The following is an 18,771-nucleotide window of genomic DNA, read 5'->3' as shown; positions in this document are numbered from 1 at the left end:
CTGGGAAAATAAAATTTTCATTAGGCAACACCTTGTTTAAATGTGAGCATGCAGACTGATAAAATCTATATTTTACTTGAAGCACACTTAGCACAAAATGATTGGCAATAAATGTACAACAGTTTTTCCCTGCTAAGAAAGTTTGATTCTTTAATTTCAAGTTCATTTCAAGTTCATTTTCAGTGTTAACTTTTATCTCACAAGAGGAATAGACGAGAATGAAAGTGACAGGGAAGAAAATGGAATTTTTCCACGTGGTCATACTATCATTTCTGCATTAAACCCACAAGAGATCAAACGTTTTTTTCATTTGACACATAACATTATTTGACATAATTTAAGGCGTTTAATAAACTACACAGATGAAATACCAGCTCCATCTTTATCAGAAAGCAACGAAAGCCCAGCAAGAGGTATTTTGTAGTTTACAACATGGATCTGCTTCATTTTAATACATGGATTTGTCCTATGTAAACATGTAATCATTTTAAGGTGGTTTTAGCAGAGGGGGAATTTTCACAGCATAGCAACTAAACCTCCATTTAGGATGTGAGGTCACATGTAGTGTGAATGTGTTTGGATATTCCATGAGGAAGTTACACCAATAATTGTGAGAGCACCAAAGGCTGTAACTGCTCAGAGGCTGTTGGTTTAGCTTAAAAATAAATCAAAGCCCTGCATTCCAGCCTAGCTGGAGAGCTGAAGGTGAATCCAGGGAGAAAAGGGAACTCTCTCAAGCATGTGCATAGATGGTTTTTCCCCCTCCCTACAGAGCTGAGGCAATGATATATATACTTATGTATGTATTTCTTAGTGCGTTTTTGTCTTGTTATAACATGAGGCATCCTGAATAGCTTTGTCAGCTCCCTGTGGGAAGAGGAAAGGGAGGGTGACCGAGGGGCAGAGATTCTGATGCTTCTGTGCACAGGAAAACGCAGTTTTTATGTGGTTCATCTGTCGGGACGTGGCATTGCTGCTTAACCTCCTCCTGTCAAGGGAGGTTGAGCAGCTTGTGCTGGGCATAGAGCTCCTCGGTGATCCCGTAGACGCTGGAGATGTGGGGCAAGGCATCGCCCAGCATCACGACGGCTTCCTCGGGGGTGCCCACGTTCATGATCTCGAGGAAAGCGTTCCGCGAGGGCAGCGCGCAGAAGGCCACCGTGGCGGCCTTGCGAACGACCCAGGGGTGGTAGGTGGCCAGGGAGGCGTTGTAGGAGTCCGTGCAGATGGTGGACGTCTTGGAGTCCTCCTGGGCAGTCCTCAGCCCCTCCAGAAACAGCTGCAGCCACCGCAGGGCCCTGTGCAGGCGCAGCACGGTGCGGCAGCCCGAGTCGGGATGCTCCGACCGCCTTTGGAGGTCCACCAGCCCGCTGGCCAGCTCGTAGGCCACCATGGACTGCAGCGTGCGGTACTCCTCCTGCCTCTCTCCGCCGCAGTAACTCTCCATGATCTGTATTTTAGCCACGGCGTCCTTGGAGATGAAGGAGAAGATGGCGCCCAGGCTGTTGAGGAACCTGCCGGCGGAGAAAAAGAAACACGGGGGCATCAGCGAGCGGCTCCCCCCCGGCCCTTCCCCGCGCCGCACTCACCGGACGAGCCCCCGCCAGCCGCGCAGGTAGGGGCCGAGCAGCACCTCCCGGCGCTCCGTCACGGCCGCCTGGAAGGCGCCCAGCACCTCCCTCAGGCTGAAGGCGCCCGCAGCCGCCGCCATTTTCTCGGCCGGGCGCTGCCGGCATGGGCTGGGCTCCGCCGGGCGTGCGCCGAGCCGCTGAGGCGCCGAGGCCCGGCCCTGTCCGGCCGCCCCCTGGTGCAGGAGCCGGGGGAGCTGCCCCGGTCGGGGCGGGACGAGGCTGGGTGATCCGCCCTCGATCCGCTCGTGCTTTCCGACTCTTTTTTTTTTTCCCTGTAGGATGAAGCCCGGCCCCCGCTTCAGCCTCCTGCGTGAAACGCGGTTGAAATGGCGGCCGTGAGGCTCGCTGCGGCTTCTCCGGGCTGCGGGGATCCCGTCGGAGTGTCCGCAGAATAATTCGCGCGTAGTTCGGGATCTAGAGGTGGTTAAAATGCCTGAAATAAAGGTCACGCCCTTGGGTAAGTCCAAACGAAAATAGGCCTGAAGTAGAAAAACTGAGAAACGCTGGGTGCTGTGCTTTCCTTAGGGAGGGAATCGGGCAATAGCATTTATAATTAGAAGTAACACGCCCTAGGCCGCTAGAGACACGGCCCTTCCAGTGCCTCTCCTAAGCTCAGGGCTAAGTCAGTTCCCATCTGCTTACCTGCTGACAGATCCGCTTGCTTGGAAGGAAGGCTGTAGTCCTTTTCCCACATCAGAAGCGGGCAAGGGCTCTTGAACACTTTGCACAGACCTTTAAATGCTTGTCCTTTGAAGTGACTAAACATTCCCAGAGGTGTCTGATTTGTCTTTCTTTTGGTCCAGGGGCTGGCCAGGATGTGGGACGCAGCTGCATCCTCGTGTCTATTGCGGGGAAGAATGTTATGCTTGACTGTGGGATGCACATGGGCTACAACGATGATGTGAGTATGATGGGGAAGCCTGAATATTGTACAGGGAAACCTTCAGGGTGCCTGTCCTTGCCCAGCAGGTCTCCTGGTTTGTTGTCCTGCTCTATTCATTACTATTCGAATGTGGCCTGACTCATCTTACGTGATACGTAGGTAATGTTAGCAGGGTGTACGTTATTGGGCACGTATATCAGCTGTTGCTGAGAATGAACAAGTGTCACCCCTTCAGAATCTTGCTTTCTTGTGCAAGAGGTACATCACCTCAAGTATTCCTGGTATAGGAAGTTCCCCCATCCAGCCAACCCTTTTCTTTCCATGGGTTGTGGACTCTGAAGGAAAAAAAAAAAATTAAACAAGCTGTGAATGTTCCATTTCTGGTGCTTTTGGTCTTCACTGTGGGCAGGGTATCTAGCAGGTACACTAGTGTAGTCTGCAACCTATTGCAGTTTTGCCTTGAGATGGATTATAGCATGTGTTCAGTATTGCAGATGGTTTATACTATTGTTATGGTGAATTAATAACTCAGTATTAACTGACTTTGTTTAGTAGTGGATAACCTGCTTTTCATCTCTTTGCAGAGGCGTTTTCCTGACTTTTCTTACATCACTCAGAATGGAAGGCTGACTGACTTCCTAGACTGTGTGATCATCAGGTGAGAAAGCTTCCTTACCACAACTGAAATAGGAAACAGGAAAGTGTTTGTTGTTGTTGTTGTTGTTGTTGTTTTTTTTAAAAAAAAAAAAAAAAAAAGAGGGAAAAAACCCCCAACATGTTGCAGTTCCATCGTTCATATTCTGGTCAGTTCCTCTGTGTTGTGCAGTGCTTTGAAATTCTGAAGCAAGATGTGAGAACCAGGCAAGCTAAATTCCTGTGTAATATTTCTTTTGTCCTTTCTGTCTTTTTGCAGCCACTTCCATTTGGACCATTGTGGAGCTTTGCCATACTTCAGTGAAATGGTCGGATACGATGGGCCCATTTATATGACACATCCCACTAAGGCCATCTGTCCTATCCTCCTGGAGGACTATAGGAAAATAACTGTAGATAAGAAGGGGGAAACTAACTTCTTCACTTCCCAAATGATTAAAGACTGTATGAAAAAAGTGGTTGCTGTGCATCTTCACCAGACAGTTCAGGTAAATGACCATTTCTGCATAGTCTTCGATCAGACCAACCAAATTGTTGTGGAAAGCAGAGTAATTTTATTTTTTAAAAAGTTTTTGTACTACTGCAGTGTTTGCTTGCTCATGCAGGTGGATGAGGAGTTGGAGATCAAGGCGTACTATGCAGGCCATGTGCTAGGAGCAGCCATGTTCCAGATTAAGGTTGGATGCGAGTCAGTTGTATACACCGTAAGTATGCACAACAGCATTTATGGACGCTCACATCTCCTTTTAACAGCCTGCCCTCTTAACTTGAGAATATAAATGGATTTCTCTTCTTTCATTAGGGTGATTACAACATGACACCAGACAGACATTTAGGGTAAGTAGGAAGCTGGGTTTCTATGAATTGTATCTCTTTCAGGCAGGACAGTTTAGCTTCTGTTAATATGTAGGGGCTTATCAGCACTGATTCTTCGTTCTTTGGTGGCAGACTGGAACACTTAATGGTGTCTTTGCTGGAAAGATAAATGCAATTTTGAATTCTGAGACGAATAGATTTAAATTGATTCCTCAGGATAGACCTTAATGTAATCTTCTTCTAGGTACTCATATTAATCCATTTTTAAGGCTGTGTAATAATTGGATTTAGGTGTTTGAAATGCTTTATTGCTGTGGTATTCTCTAATGCGTTTACTGTTTAAGAAAGTGCCAGTCGCAAACTTTAACATTCATTTTATTTTTACTGGCATGTATGAGAGATTTTCATATTTCTGATATTTAGAATAATAATTTAATGCATTTAAAACAAATAATAGACTGGAAAATTGTTTTTCAAAATCTGGAGTTGGTGTCTATTCTGAGCTGTATTAATTTAAAGAAAGCATGGCCTGCAAAGAGAAGAGTCCTGGTGCTGCCATGGAACTCGGAGGTGACTTTGGGCAAGCCAATGCACATTGGTGTTCCTCTTTTCCTTTCTTCACATGCAGATAGCGACATTCTGCACCCATATTGGAGACCTGCAGATGAGAAATGAGATGCTATCCCTTAATTTGATTGGCTTTTTAAAAAATCCTTTTGTTTTAGTGCTGCCTGGATTGATAAGTGTCGCCCAGATTTATTAATAACTGAATCCACCTATGCCACAACTATCAGAGACTCCAAACGTTGCAGAGAAAGAGACTTCTTGAAGAAAGTTCACGAGACTGTAGAAAGAGGAGGAAAGGTACAGCATTTTGATATAAGTGATGTGTTTTTTCTCGGTAAAGCTTGTAATCTCTGTAGCGCTGCGTAACTGTTAACCAACTCAGGCTTCTGCGCGTGACCAGAGCGAAAAACTGAAGTTTTTATATTTTTCCATCAGTAATTTAAAAGAGAGGGTATTAAACACTTAAACTGTGTCAAGAAGAAAACCAAACTGCATGAATAAGGCAGTAAGGGGAATGCTCTGCTTACAGTTTCCAGATATGGAGGATGAAGGCAAAATTAACTTTATTTGCCTCTTGTATCTGAAGCATCCTCTTAGTCATATAAACTAAGTAATTGAGAATGACAGTTCAAATTACTGCTTTTAAGCTTAATCAAAACTGATTTCCCATGAAGTCAGTCAGGTCTGTCTGTTCAGTATTCTCCTTTGTGCTGTTCAGCATTACGCTGCCTGTTACCATAAAAGTCCTCCAAGTGCAATTAGCACAGAGTAAACGATGCTTCAGTGCCTTGCGTGTGGCTTTCAGTTGCCTGGCTGTTCTGTCTGGGTAAGCCTGTTCCAGCCTCGTGTGATTTGATGTGAACAACTTTAGCTAGTCACAAAACACATGGAATGTATAATGAAAGCATTGCAGCATGGCTGTGAGTTGTATCGGTCCCATTATTGTTTTAGAATTTCAGTCAGACTTTTCTGTTTCTCAGAGCTTAGCCCCCGTCTTTGCTAACATAAAGAAAATTTCTGGGATTCGCTTTTTCATTGCCACCACATTTAGAGCATGCCTAGTAAAGGACGTTAAAAAAGTCATTTTAATCCCTCAGAAACTGCAAACAGGAATAGAAATTTGCAACACAGGAAAATTTTACTGATTTGAGTGTAGCTAATTCACTGCTTTCACAGACTAAATCATATCTCAATTGCAGGTTCTTATCCCAGTGTTTGCCCTTGGACGTGCCCAGGAGCTTTGCATTTTACTGGAAACTTTCTGGTGAGTGCAGTCTGTTCAGTGCATGTTCCCCTTTTGTGTCCTCATGTTGTGGTCCTGACAGGTTTCAATGATTCTTTCATATCTGTTTGGTACAAATATTCCCTTTAGTTTTCCTCCTCATGTTGGTCCACGGTGGTGGTTGCAGAATTCTTTCCATGTATCACTTATTTCCCTGTGCTTCTAACTCTAAGCAGTAATCTAAGCTAGGATCATTCTCTACTCTGTCCCCAAACAGTCGTTACTAAGTGTCCTTTAAATAATTTGATTGCATCTTTACCACATTGTAAAACTTTTTATGGGAGAGGGAGAAGGGATGAACAAGTAAAGTATTAAACTTTCTTATAAGCATTGTGTGGAAGTGGGCTAAAGGTGACTCCACGGTAAGTTAATGCACAACGATACAGCATTGTCGTAATACTGACTTAGTTTGTTGGGAGTATGTTCTGTGCAGAAATCTTTGGAGGCTGTGTAGGTTTATTGACTTTAAGCATGAAGAGCCAGGATTCTAATTTGGTTCTCATGTATCTGGATCTCTTCTTTCTACAGGGAAAGAATGAATTTGAAGGCTCCGATTTATTTTTCCACGGGACTGACAGAGAAGGCTAACCATTATTACAAGCTCTTCATCACATGGACTAATCAGAAAATTCGGAAAACATTTGTGCAGAGGAACATGTTCGAGTTCAAGCACATCAAAGCGTTTGATCGGGCCTTTGCAGATAACCCAGGACCTATGGTAGGTGGGCATTAACCAGGTGGTAGAGCAGACCTGTGGTGTCAGGGAGCTTTTTTTATACTGCTCTGTTCCTGGTTTAGGCAAACCAATCTACAAAAGCTAAGCATCTTCTGCCCCATTAATACAATAAAATAGCAAAAAGCTCTGTTGGAGCCTTATTGTAGCAAGTGTGCTATAATGGGTATTAGTGAGTTCTCTCTGCAGTTCTAGGATATTTATACAAGTAATGTGTTCTTTTTTTATTTTTTTTAAAAAAGGGCAACTTTTCTGTGGTGATCCTTGACGCATCTTTGAATTCCAGGTTGTGTTTGCAACTCCTGGTATGCTTCATGCAGGACAATCCCTTCAGATCTTCAGGAAATGGGCAGGGAACGAAAAGAATATGGTAAGAAATTCAGCTTAATGCGTGATGTTTTGCATTAATGTCATATATAAGATGGTAAGAACAGAAACTTATATCAGCGTTATGTTTTTCTGGTTTCCTTCTGAGGTCATCATGCCGGGCTACTGTGTGCAGGGAACTGTGGGCCATAAGATTCTGAGTGGGCAGCGCAAGCTGGAAATGGAGGGAAGACAAATAGTAAGTTCTGCTTTCAAAGAGGAGGATCACTGGGGGAAGCTTTTAGGAACTTTAGGTGGTAGTTAGACACCAGATACTTGTAATGGGAACATGCTGCATGCAGCACTGGAAATACCTGAGTAACATTTTGATCAGAGGGGAACTAGGCTTTCTTCTCTTTGTTCCTCCTACCATTTTATTGCTTCAGAATTCACTGGCCTCAAAACTTTGTCAGGGGAGTATTTATAGCATTGCTTAATAAGTAGGCTTGGTTAGTCAGATAGATGGCAATGATACATTTTCATGCAGAAGGGGATTTTGAAACTGATCCCAAGTGTGCTTAAGTATTGATTTCTCTTGGCAAAAGTGCAACAAGTGTTGTGCTTTAAAACTCTGCAGTTTGGCTTTGTAATTTATTGAGAACTTTCCTGTACGGTATTCAGGCTGCTGATAAGCAGGTTTCTCTCCAACATCATTTCCCAGTGCAGGTGATCTGCTTCCTTCTTTAAAATAAATATGGAGAGGTCTGGGTCGGTTCGTGTGTGGTATACAAGCTGTAACAAGCCAAAGTGGTTGCTGATTGACAAAGCTTGTGCTTTCCACCTCCTTCTCTTGCAGCTGGAGGTAAAGATGCAGGTGGAGTACATGTCCTTCAGTGCCCATGCGGATGCCAAGGGAATAATGCAGCTGATTCGCCAGGCTGAGCCACGGAATGTTCTGCTGGTCCATGGTGAAGCAAAGAAAATGGAGTTTCTGAAGCAGAAAATAGAACAGGAATTTCGTACGTACAGCGTTGGTACTGAAAAGAGTAGAAAAAAGAATAATGAAAGCTTTAAATTCACATAATTAACTCAGTGGACCTCAGCATAGTTAGGAATAGTGCAATGTCCAGGACGGTCTGGGATGGGAAATGCTGCTGCAGCAGCCCTTCTGACACTGTTTGTTTATATTGCAGATGTCAGCTGTTACATGCCTGCAAACGGAGAGACCACGACAATATTCACCAATCCAAGCATTCCAGTAGACATATCCCTGGGACTCCTGAAGAGAGAAACAGCGATAGGTAACGCATTGTCAACCAGCAATTCCAGCTTTTGTGCCCTGCCACTGCATTGCAGTTTGTGTAGTACCTGTGTTAGGTGGAACTGGTGTTGCAGGGCCATTTGGAGCAGTGGTGATTAACAGCAGCGCTTCTTGTGTAAGAGCATTTTACCAGTGCTTGGTGGTTGAGAAGGGCTTTCGGGGAAATGAAGTGGCTGCTATGCTGTGCATGTATGTAAAAACACCAAAAAACCACCCCCAAAAACAGCACAAAACTAATGCAACTGCCTTGTTTGCTATTCGTTGTCTGTTTGCTAGGGAAACAAAGTCCAGGTATGCTGTTACTAGCTAGGTCTGTGAAAACTGGAATTACTTTCATAAATCCAGTGTAAGAAAATTCTTAAGAACTCTCCTATCAGGAAGTGATACGTGAAGAGAGAAGCAGCTGATCTGTATTACTGGATGTTGTTTCTTACCTATCTGGAGCACTGACAGTGATTTAAGCACCATGTGCTTTGTTTTAAGGGACAGGAGAATGAAGATGTGAAGTCTTAGTCTGTGAATCTCATCAGGGACTTGGAGATCTGATCCATTAAGTCCTAGAGCAGTCATCTTAAATGTGTGAGAAGTAAGTGCAAATGATTAACCCTGTTGTCTTTCTCTTCCATTGGCCTTGGTTTAGGGCTCTTACCAGATGTCAAGAAGCCAAAGCTAATGCATGGAACATTAATTATGAAGGATAACGTAAGTAACATGAACCACAGAAGAAAAATAAAAGCACAGCATGCACAGAGAGGTATCTTACAGTGGATTTGTGCTCCTCCTCTGCAGAGCTTCCGTCTGGTTTCTCCCGAGCAGGCTCTGAAGGAGCTGGGCCTTGCAGAACATCAGCTGCGTTTCACCTGCCGTGTTCACATTCAGGATCCACGGAAAGAACATGAGACGGTGCTTCGTGTATATAACCACCTCAAAGGGTAAGGCCCTTCTTCGCTGTGCTTGGCTTTTTTTTCCCCTAGGGACGAATTATTTTATCACCCTTAATACAGGCAGAATGCGCGTGTCCTCATTTCTGCCATTCCAGCTCAGCCACATAGAGTTAGGAGAAAGTATTTTGCAGCCCAGAAGACTTAACTGCTGTAGACCTCGGTCTGTTTAACAAATATAACCAGAACAGAGGTTACCAGTCAGTAGCAGAGGCTGGTAATCAGTGTATGCACTCACGGTCTTGGCCAAACCAGTGCAGTCCCCTAGAAATGTTTGTTCCTGTTGATTTGCTGCTGTCACTGCTGCTTGTCTAGCTGAACTTAGCACTGTTTGGAGTGAGACCATCAAGCACAGGATCAAGACACCTCGTGAAGATATTCAAAAGCTAGTACCAGATGAACCTTGTAAGCAGGTGTTTTGTTTTGCTTTGCTTTTCCTGCAGGCAGCTGGTCAGTTCCTTGAATATTCCTTTGCTCAGATGAACAGGGTCTTAGACTGGAGTTCGGTGTATGATGGAAGCCAGAAGTAAATTCTGTAGGAAACATCTGACCTCCTAATGATTAACATAAGCACCAAAATAAGCACGCTATGAATTAGCCCCTTCTGTCTTGTTTGGGCAGGGGGTGCTGCTCAGAGACACAGCCAAAAGCAGTAACAACATGCTGGTTTGGGGGATTCAAGACACCGGGGTGACCCATCCTTCAGCTTGTGTGCACGTCCCCGCCAAAATAAATTGTATCCCTTCTGTCTTACCAGGGTCCTGAAGGATTACTCAGTGCAGCATCTCCCTGACGGTTCGATAACAGTCGAGTCCATTCTTATCCAAGCTACTGCACACTCTGAGGATCAAGGAACCAAAGTTCTGCTCGTATCCTGGACGTACCAGGTAGGAATACCCACGAACACGCCTTTAAAGCAACTCTGATTATTCCTGCTGTCTTGCAGTCCAAAACTGGCCTGCAGGGTAGGTTGCTACTGTAAAGGTAGTGCCATGCAGTGCGTGGGTGTGTGTTACAATGCAGGTATAAAACCTCAAACAACAGGCACAAAGCTAGCTAGCACAAATTTGTGGTAAGATTAAACATAGTAGTGTTTTCTTCACAAGTGTAATTTCTATCTCTGAATTTTAAGCGTTTTCAATGGTTCTTTGCTTTCAAGGAAAATTTATTCAGAAAAGAGCTCTCACAGAGGTTCTTTTTGACAAGGGGAGGTTTTACACTAAGTTTGAAAGACCACCCAGAAATGCATTTCTGTTTTCAAACACTGATTTTGCTGGGTCCAAGAGTTATTTTAGTCTATTTCTAGGCAGCAGAGTCTAATTGATTTTCCCAAATAGCAAAGAGTCGACTGGAAGATTTCTTTCATTCTGTTTTTTTTTTCTTTAGGATGAAGAATTAGGCAGCTATCTCACATCCCTTCTCAAAAAGGGACTGCCACAGAGTACATCTTGAGCAACAGAGCAGCAGGCACAGTGGTGCTTCAGAGAAATCTAGATTTTATTTTGTTTACATTGTCAAATGTTTTTCTGGTTTTGTTTTAATAAAAGAATTACAGTGTTTGTCCATTAGCTGCAGTGAGTGTGTACAGTGTTCAGCAGTGCTGCAGTCCTCCCCCCTCGAAACCTGTCCTGGACACCGCTGCAGCCTCTTTCTGAGTCCTGAGGAACAAGCGTCGTGCTGCTTACACAGTAAGGTAAGAGATATTCAGCATTCTTTACTCCCACAGCTCATTTTCTTTAAAACCTCAGCAATGCTGCTCCCACTTTGAGCACACAAGTAAGTGGAAACAACAGCCATGCACTGACCTCGCTCCTGCACGCAACTAAATCCTGGACCGTGTCCGTAGGACAAAACAGCTCCCTTGTCTCAGGTTTGTGGTCAGGGAGTCCCTGACGTGCCGTAGAGGGTTATTATCAGAGACAGCCCTACACCGTGCTGATAAAGGAATAATGCAAACTCAGAGCTTGAGTAGGCCTGAGAGGTCACAAATGGAGCTTTCAGAGCTTCACAGCTAAAATGCAAAGCATAAGTTTAATGTAGACGAGTATGAAGCCCTAAGTGTGCTTTTTACCCATCAGCTTAACTTTCATTGAGGGAAGTATGAATAATAACAGCTGACAGGCCTTAAAGAAAGCTGCACCTCCTAGATGTAGTCTCTAATAAATTCTCTTCCTCTGCTAATACTATAAATTTTGTGCTTAGAGAACTTCCCTCAGTGCTGGGAAGTTCTTCCATAGCCTATAAATGGGACAAAAATAGCAGTCTCACAAGAAAGTTAGAAGATAACTTGTCATAATGCTCCCTTCAGAGGAGAGCCTCATCTTCATTTTACAAGTGCGAGGCTTTACTAGCAGTCTTACCAAGGCCTTGCCAAGCAGATGAATACAAAAATCATTATGGGCAATAGTTTAAAAGTTTGAGCAGGTTTTCTTGATATTTTAAAAAATTCTACGAGACGAGCAAAATCCAGAGGCAGAGGACTTGCTCTAGTTCAGTTGTTGCATTTAGCACATGCTGGGCAGCGGCCGACCCGTCAGTAACGGGGGTCCGTGCGACCCAGGACTCAAACTGCACGTAGCAATAAGCACAGCAAGCCAGCCTCAACGTACAAGGTAATACTGCACACACAAAAGCCATCTATGACAAGGCCCTAACCCTGTTATAACATTACGCCATCAGAGACCACGATCCTTGATGCCATTCTGCCACACTAACCCTACTCCCTACCTCCTTCGAGGTCCGTGCCATTTCCCGATCCGCATCCAGCAGCACAGCATAAGTTGGGCGCCCCAGCCTGTGCAGTGGGCCAGGCCCATGTGCGACTTCTCGGCTGCGTTTTGCACAGCTGAAGTGAAATCCCGCCGTGGCATTGTCGAGGTCAAGCCCACAGCTGGCTGTTAAACAAGGCCCAGAACCACTTCCATTCCACTCGTATCTGCTCAGCAGTCTTGTGTGCCTGTAGGCCAGTAATGTATACATACTGTATTAATGTCTGGTTATAGCAAGAGAAGGAACAGAACGGTGAGTCTGTGTATTTGTTACCAAAATCTCATCCTTTCAAGTAAACCATTGGCCGTTGAGCACGTTGGGCCAGGCCTGTGGCTTTCTGGTGACTCTGATAACCCCCAGATGATGAATTCTTTCCAGTCATGGTAAAGTCTCATACTTCACAGGGTGGGAAACTTGCTGTTCTCTGAAGTTGTGTGATTCTGTTAATAAACAAGAAACGGAGAAATAGGTGAGATGTATCATTTCATGATACAACACAATCACTTAAGAAAAAAAGGAAAAAAAAAAGTTTTGGCCAGAATTGCACAGCGTAAGGAGTTTGGCCAGCTCCTGGGTTAAGTTTCCTGATGGAGTTTGGGGAGAGAGGAGCCCGTTTACCAGGGGTCCTGCACAGGCTTAACTGCTAGATACTTGTCTAGTATCTTCTAAAATTGTGTGAAGAGAGGTCCTGCCTGACTCAACAGGCACGTGATGCTAGAACCCCCGTCCTCAACCACTCAGGAAGCCAATCAACTTATTCACAAGAAGGGAAGAAGAGGCCCTTATTTGGCTGTGGAATGTGGGCATTTGTGAACACAGCTGACTGCAGTGTGCAGCCAGGGAGAAATCACAGGATCCCTCCAAAAAAGGGAAAAGCCAAGGAGGACTGCAGGGACCCGCTCAGCTTTCAGGGTTAGCACCAAGCAGGAGGCTGGTTTCTTTTAAGTAACCCTTTCCCTGTGTTCTACCACCCCCAAAGTTAAACAAAAGGAGGCCCCAACTCCAACATACATGAACACAGTATGTCTTACCGCATGCAGTCTAGGACTACAGGCAAATACAGCTCTTCTGAGTGCTGTCCTAGCTGGCTAATAAAAACACACAGCTGCTGGGCACTTCCCTCCAGTGCTGCCTTGACAGAATGGCAGGTTTCACAGACTTCAAAACAACTGGAAAGACAAATGCTGTACTTACGTTGAGTAGGTCAGTTGACTGCATTTCTGGGGTTTTTATTCCCCTGTGTCTGGTGCAGTTTATAAACGTAGGAGTACTCCCCGAGTTTCTGGTCGTAGATGGTGTACACCATTTTAGACCTGAATCTGAGCTTGAAGTTGAAGCACCAGCGCTTGCTAGAAGAGGTGAAGTAGTACAGGAACGGGTTGAGGCAGCAGTTGAAACTCACCAGGGCTAAGGTGACCCTCCGCATTTTGTAGATCAGGCTGGTGAGTGCCTCGTTCTGGATGACCTGGATTCTCATCAAGAAGTGGAGCAAATGGGTGAGGTGATACGGGAGGAAGCACAAAGTACAAATGAACAAGATGATGTAGATGGTCCTCAGCGCCTTCCTCTTGCGAATGCTGTGCTTGATCCGGGAGATCCTCCTCGCGATGAGGGGGTAGCAGATCAGAATAGTGGAAAACGGGATCACAAACCCAAAAACTAAGGCCAGGATGTTGTAAGGCACCATGCGGTGAGTCCAGCTGCTCGTCGCAAAGTTCTCAAAGCACGCGGTCACGTTCCCCACGCCCCTGTTGTGCAGGGGCCCGCCAAGGACGAGAGGCACCATGATGCTCACAGCCACCAGCCAGAGGACTGTGACCACCACCACGTAGTGGGTGGCTTTGATCTGGATGTACGTGAAGGGGTGCAGCACCGCAACGTACCGATCAATGCAAATGCAGGTGAAAAAGGCGATGCTTAGGCAGATGTTGATGTAGTACAACGTCCCCGTTACCCTACAAGCCACATCACCAAAGATCCAGTTGTTCCGATGCAGGTGGTAATTAATTTTAAAAGGCAGCACACAAACAAACAAGGTGTCTACCAGAGCTAGGTTAATCATGTATATGTAGGAAGGAGAAGTATGCTTTACTTTGCAAGAGAGGAGGTACAGAGCTAAGACGTTTTCTGTCAGTCCCAGCACAAACACAATGCTGTAGATGACAACAAACAAGGGATACTGGAAGTCTGCTTCCAAGCTGAATTCAGAACTGCTGTTGTCAGCTGTCTCATTGGAGATTCTTCCACTCCAGGAAATACCTGCCATGATTTCTGTTGGAGAAGGGACGTAAGAATATCCAACACCAGATAAAAGTCTTAAGCCATCCCTTACCTCACGAGGTTCTTGAGTTTGAGGCTTTATTTCATCTCACGTGGTTAAGAAATAACACTAATCAAAGCAGAGCTGTTAAGTCTGGGGAAATCTTGGTTTTAAGCATCTGTGCTTGGTGAAGTCAGATAGAAAGCGGTGTTGCTGAAATAAAGAATATTTTTAAAAAACATTAGCATTTGAAGCTTACAAAGCAGCCCAATTATTTACTGACATCTAAAATCAACAGAAGTTGGCAATACTGAATTAACAGAAGGGAGCCCCTAACAGACTAGTGTGTGTGTTGCCGATAGGATGCCTCTCCTCCAGGTCACTCACATTGCAAACCCGTGACCTCTACTCCAGCAGTAGAGCTTTTTTCTGTCATATATTTAAAATAATCCGAGCAACTAATCAAGAGATAGACACCTTAATAGAAGCCCTTAAAGGGAGTGGAAAAAATTAATCCCAGCTACGATACACAAGAAATGGCTAAGGGTGAGCCACTGAAGACAGAAATACAAAGGTCGTTAGGTACTTTCCAAAGGAAATGCTGAAATCGCACTTCCTCCCAATACTTGTTTATGTAGTGTAGCCGAAAGCACCTGACATTATAACTGGAAGGTTAGAAAGGCAAAAAACAGTTTCACTTCAGGTAAGCAAACCTATGTATCTTCTTACATGGTCTTTCACTGAATAGAAAGGGATTTGCATACAAAGGAAAATTAATATAACGCCAGGCATCTGCTAAGCCACCACATTAGGCACAGAACTTGGAACCGCTTTTTTCTCAGTTTTGCCAGAGCAAAAGCCCCCGAACATCTACCTTTTATAGGCTCAAAGTAAAGTGTTGCAACTGGGGAAAGATAAGGCAGGGGCCTGTAAAATCATTAAAGGGGCAGGATGGGCAGAGGGGACGGACTGACTGCTTCTCACAAGACAAGGACAGCCCTACGCATTATCAGCCAACAACTCCAGAACAAACAGGACTTTTTTTTCCAACTAGCACGTGCTTGCATTATGGAGATACGTCCCAAGATTCTCTAGAAGTCAGGCAAACGAGTTTTTGTATGCTTCGTACTGCCCAAGTGCTGGAAGATGGCAAGATCAGATTGCTAAAGGACCGCCGAAACCCAAAGCCACTCGCATCCCCTGCGGCGTGGTTACACGGCCTTACAAAGAACTTGTTTGCACCGTGATACGACACTACTACTGTTTCCTTCAGCACCTGTACTCTCACTGAATCCCCTAAATAGGATCCTGTCTTGTGTTTCATGTGCTAGTCGGCAACTCTGATACCTCAGCTGCAGGGAAGTAACAGGGAAGCTTGTATAAAAACGCCTGTACCCACCAGTACCAACCCTACCTAGGTGCAGCCCATCACATAACAAGAACCCATTTGAGCTTAACTACACCAGAAGTCAGGAAAAGGGAAAGAAAGGGGGGGGGGGGGAAATCACTGACAAAATATTTCACAAGCTAAACAAGTAGGCACTGCATGACACCCCCCTGCACATCCGTCTGGCTGAAAATATTTTCAATGAGAGACCGCGTCACTTCTGTTAACCTCTAAGAGTACACATGCATTTTGCAGGCGTAGAGCCAATTTAATCCCTTACAGTAACGTACCACTTCCTTACCTACAATTTAAAAAGCAAGGAGTCTGACCAAATTCCAATGCCAGCTTTGCTTCACCTGAGATAATTTATTTTTTTTCCTGTTTTACTTCTGGTATTTCTTCTAGACAACCAAAAAGCACCTCTGCTCCTGTACAAAGTTATTTGATTTACAGAAATACAGAAAAGCATACATGGAAGTTTACACTGGATTTTGAGTGCATTGCCTTCACTATTATTTTTATGAAAACAAAGTTTTTCTTCGCTTTGAACTCTGAGTCAAGTACAGGTTTTCTGATTTTGGCTTTAAAGTGCCACTGCCAAACAAACGGAAAGCCAGAACTACCCCTGTATTGTGAGGCCAAACCCAACCAACTGAAAACAATTGGTAATACAACAACAAAAGGAAAAGAATACAAAACACCCCTGATCATAACACTCAAGTATCAGTGATGGACACTAAAGAACTGATTCAGCATTCGAGTTTGTACAGACGTTACCTACTGACTGTGCATTTTATGATGTTAAAATTAAATTCAATTAAATGTCTTCTGGATCGTTTTTAACAGTTGCTCTGGGATTTAGGGGGAAAAAAAAGAAGCAAAAACCACCGCCGTTCTTTGTGCTAACTGCAGAGCCAGCCAGTGACCACCACCTGCAGACTGCTGTCTGGACAGCTGAGCCTGGGTTGCTCGGTTAACCGGCTTTGATAAATAAGCCCATAAGCACAACAGGTTTTTATCGTAACCAAAAGATGGGAAACATTTGCAGAAAACTCAACAGCAGGCACTTTTGCACTGCAGCTTAACAAAATGCCGTGATACCTGAGCCTGCAGTAGGAGGTAGCTCGCCTAACACCTGAAATGGCAGCGGGTACTAGTGTCTGCTTCAGTCTTCTGCCCTGTAAAGTCTCACAATAAATTTAATTGGAAAGGCAACTTACCAGAGCTCAGCTCAGGCCATCGTCTCTCGTGCAAAAGCTGCAGACGAGTGAAGTAGCTTCTCCAGAGCTGCAGCTGCAAGGTCACCGCGCAGCTCTTCGGTGTAATTTTAACACCGGAGCAAACTGCCCTGCAAAGCGCACGGCAGAGCTCTCCTGCATCGCTCTACAGAGAGAAACCACAGGAAGTGCAGATGAAAAGCCGTCACCGACATCCCAGGCAGACTTGTCCCTCGAGCAAGCGTTCCCTCACAGAGCTGGGCTGAGGGCGCAGCACGGGGCCAGCACTAGTGCGTGCTGTGGTTCTTTCTCTCCACGTATCTGCTGTGGGGGGACTGAGGGCCCAAAGCTGCCACCCAAAGCCACCCCGGTCACCTCCTGCCCCCCTGCAACCTCCCCTGGAGCAGGTACCAGTGCTGCAGCCCAAGGGAGGCCCTGACACAGGCCTGTGGCTGCGCTCTCACTTCCCCTCGCAGGGAAGAAGAACGAGAGTTAGTTGCCATTCCCTTTCGGGCAAATTGGGTTCTGAAAACGTGGGCACACGTCAGGGTTTGGAGCAGCTGGGCAAGCTCCACTGCTTGTGGTGAAAAGCCCTGCGGCACGTTACACCGCCCCGACCCCTCGGTACTTGTCTGGCAAGACCCTACCAGAACGGGGACACCAGCAGCACGGTGGCCTCAGCTCTCCTCCGCGGCAGAGACCCAGGATTTCCCAAAGATGCCAGAACTTCGGAGGATCAGTCCCTGAGCAAATAAATCAGCGAGGAGTCAGCACGCTCCACAGGAAGGGAGAGAGCGACCAAAGTCTCCTGCCTTTCCTTTCCACGCTGTCACAGGTAGGTCTGGCGAACCTGGTAGCAGAAAGAGCAGGGAGGAAACGTGTCACTGCTCATCCATGACACCTCGAAACGGCCTGTCCTCCCGTTCCGCAGCAGGACCGAGCACTGACCTGATCCCCACCGCCGTAAGAGAGGCCAGAAGGACCGCTGCCTCCCGCCCTGCCCCACGTCATGCTCTTTGCCATGCCACTGCTGCATGGAAGCTCCACAATCTTTCGGGAGGTTATCAGCATTGCTCCTTTATTTACCCGAGTGCAGAAGCCGGCATCACCTTGAATTGCCACATACAGACACGTCCTCTTACCAGTAACAGGGCTGTCCGCTCTGACAAACTGCTCGGCTTTCTCTAGTTCTCCTTCTCCTCTCATGGACGAAGCAGAGACTAATTGTGGTGGTGCCAGGCATCCGAGCTGCGCATTGCTTCCACTGCAGGACTGTTTAAATCAGGTATCGTTTCTTCTGGAAACTTCACAAGTCAAGACTTTCATCCTCTTTCCTGTAACCCACCACTCTGAGTCATTTTATAACCAAAACAGGCAGAGATTCTGGTGTCATTCACAATTTAAAAAAAAACAACACATTACCCAATGCATATTTTGTTGCTTGGGCACAAAATAAAACCAAACACAGCAAAACCAAAGAGCAAACAGACAGAAAAAGACACAGCCCACTCACAAACCTGCTCCCTCTGCCCCTGCCCTGCACTAGGCTCCACACCCCCTCAGCACGCTCTGCACCAGCTGGGGAAGACCCGAACGTGGCAACCAGCAAAGGGAGCCCAGCGGCACTCCGGCAGCCACCTTCTGGCTACGGGGCCTCCGCTGCCTCGTGCTTCGTTCCACGATGGGGCCGACTCACTCCTACAACCGCTCCTGGCCTTCCAGCCCCGGCTGTGACTGTTACCCTCGGTTAGACAGCTCCGTTCCTGCTAAAGACAAAACAGGTTTTAGGTGACCTCTGAAGCCCGTCACATCCGAACCGCACAGACATGACTGTGACTGTACCAGGGCACTGTAAAAGCCGCTGTGGTTTGAGGAAAGAGTGACAGCTGAGGGGAGGAAACGGCTCGTACTTTCAGAGGCAGTTTCTGTAAGTCACTGCATGAAGTAGCAGCGCTTGTCCCTTCCACCGTGCCGCTCAGAGGCAGGGTTACAGAGGCGAGGGGC

The 18,771-nt window shown here is 45.9% G+C and overlaps 3 protein-coding genes across 4 annotated transcripts; 1 reads left to right on the top strand and 2 right to left on the bottom strand.

The window, feature by feature from the left end:
• Window positions 1–122: 122 nt before the first annotated feature.
• Window positions 123–1,721, bottom strand: CPTP (ceramide-1-phosphate transfer protein). Its single transcript, XM_080563921.1, has 2 exons — window positions 1,590–1,721; window positions 123–1,514 (listed from the first exon to the last, which is right to left on the bottom strand). The coding sequence occupies exons 1-2, from the start codon at window positions 1,709–1,711 to the stop codon at window positions 992–994; spliced, it is 645 nt and encodes a 214-aa protein (XP_080420047.1). The 5' UTR covers window positions 1,712–1,721; the 3' UTR covers window positions 123–991.
• INTS11 (integrator complex subunit 11) lies at window positions 990–10,702 on the top strand. The gene is made up of 17 exons (XM_080563890.1): window positions 990–2,088; window positions 2,435–2,532; window positions 3,099–3,172; window positions 3,428–3,656; window positions 3,774–3,872; window positions 3,971–4,005; window positions 4,710–4,848; window positions 5,751–5,815; window positions 6,362–6,551; window positions 6,853–6,936; window positions 7,042–7,131; window positions 7,729–7,891; window positions 8,066–8,173; window positions 8,834–8,895; window positions 8,983–9,125; window positions 9,892–10,021; window positions 10,521–10,702. The coding sequence occupies exons 1-17, from the start codon at window positions 2,061–2,063 to the stop codon at window positions 10,584–10,586; spliced, it is 1,803 nt and encodes a 600-aa protein (XP_080420016.1). The 5' UTR covers window positions 990–2,060; the 3' UTR covers window positions 10,587–10,702.
• A 419-nt stretch (window positions 10,703–11,121) lies between these two features.
• Window positions 11,122–14,169, bottom strand: LOC308181138 (lysophosphatidic acid receptor 6-like; the record flags this gene model as incomplete). Of its 2 annotated transcripts, XR_013941340.1 has the most annotated exons (3): window positions 11,122–11,372; window positions 11,862–12,343; window positions 13,098–14,169. XR_013941340.1 is itself a non-coding variant. In XM_080563902.1 (2 exons), the coding sequence occupies one exon, from the start codon at window positions 14,167–14,169 to the stop codon at window positions 13,108–13,110; it is 1,062 nt and encodes a 353-aa protein (XP_080420028.1). In that variant the 3' UTR covers window positions 11,122–12,343; window positions 13,098–13,107. The 2 variants fall into 2 exon arrangements, 1 of the variants encoding a protein (XP_080420028.1); XM_080563902.1 differs by having other exon boundaries at window positions 11,122–12,343.
• Between the last annotated feature and the right edge of the window lie 4,602 nt (window positions 14,170–18,771).

The sequence above is a fragment of the Anser brachyrhynchus genome (assembly GCF_964034855.1).
Source record: "Anser brachyrhynchus genome assembly, chromosome: 21".
Taxonomy (NCBI): domain Eukaryota; kingdom Metazoa; phylum Chordata; class Aves; order Anseriformes; family Anatidae; genus Anser; species Anser brachyrhynchus.
The sequence above is the reverse complement of the archived record's forward strand: the minus strand, read 5'-3'. Positions and strand labels throughout refer to the sequence as shown.

Coding starts and splice junctions, on each gene's coding strand:
- CPTP (XM_080563921.1), bottom strand. CDS start 1,711: ATGGCGGCGGCTGCGGGCGCCTTCAGCCTGAGGGAGGTGCTGGGCGCC. Junction 1,515..1,589: donor GGCTGGCGGGGGCTCGTCCG/GTGAGTGCGGCG, acceptor CTCCGCCGGCAG/GTTCCTCAACAGCCTGGGCG.
- INTS11 (XM_080563890.1), top strand. CDS start 2,061: ATGCCTGAAATAAAGGTCACGCCCTTGG. Junction 2,533..3,098: donor ACATGGGCTACAACGATGAT/GTGAGTATGATG, acceptor ATCTCTTTGCAG/AGGCGTTTTCCTGACTTTTC. Junction 8,174..8,833: donor GAAGAGAGAAACAGCGATAG/GTAACGCATTGT, acceptor GCCTTGGTTTAG/GGCTCTTACCAGATGTCAAG.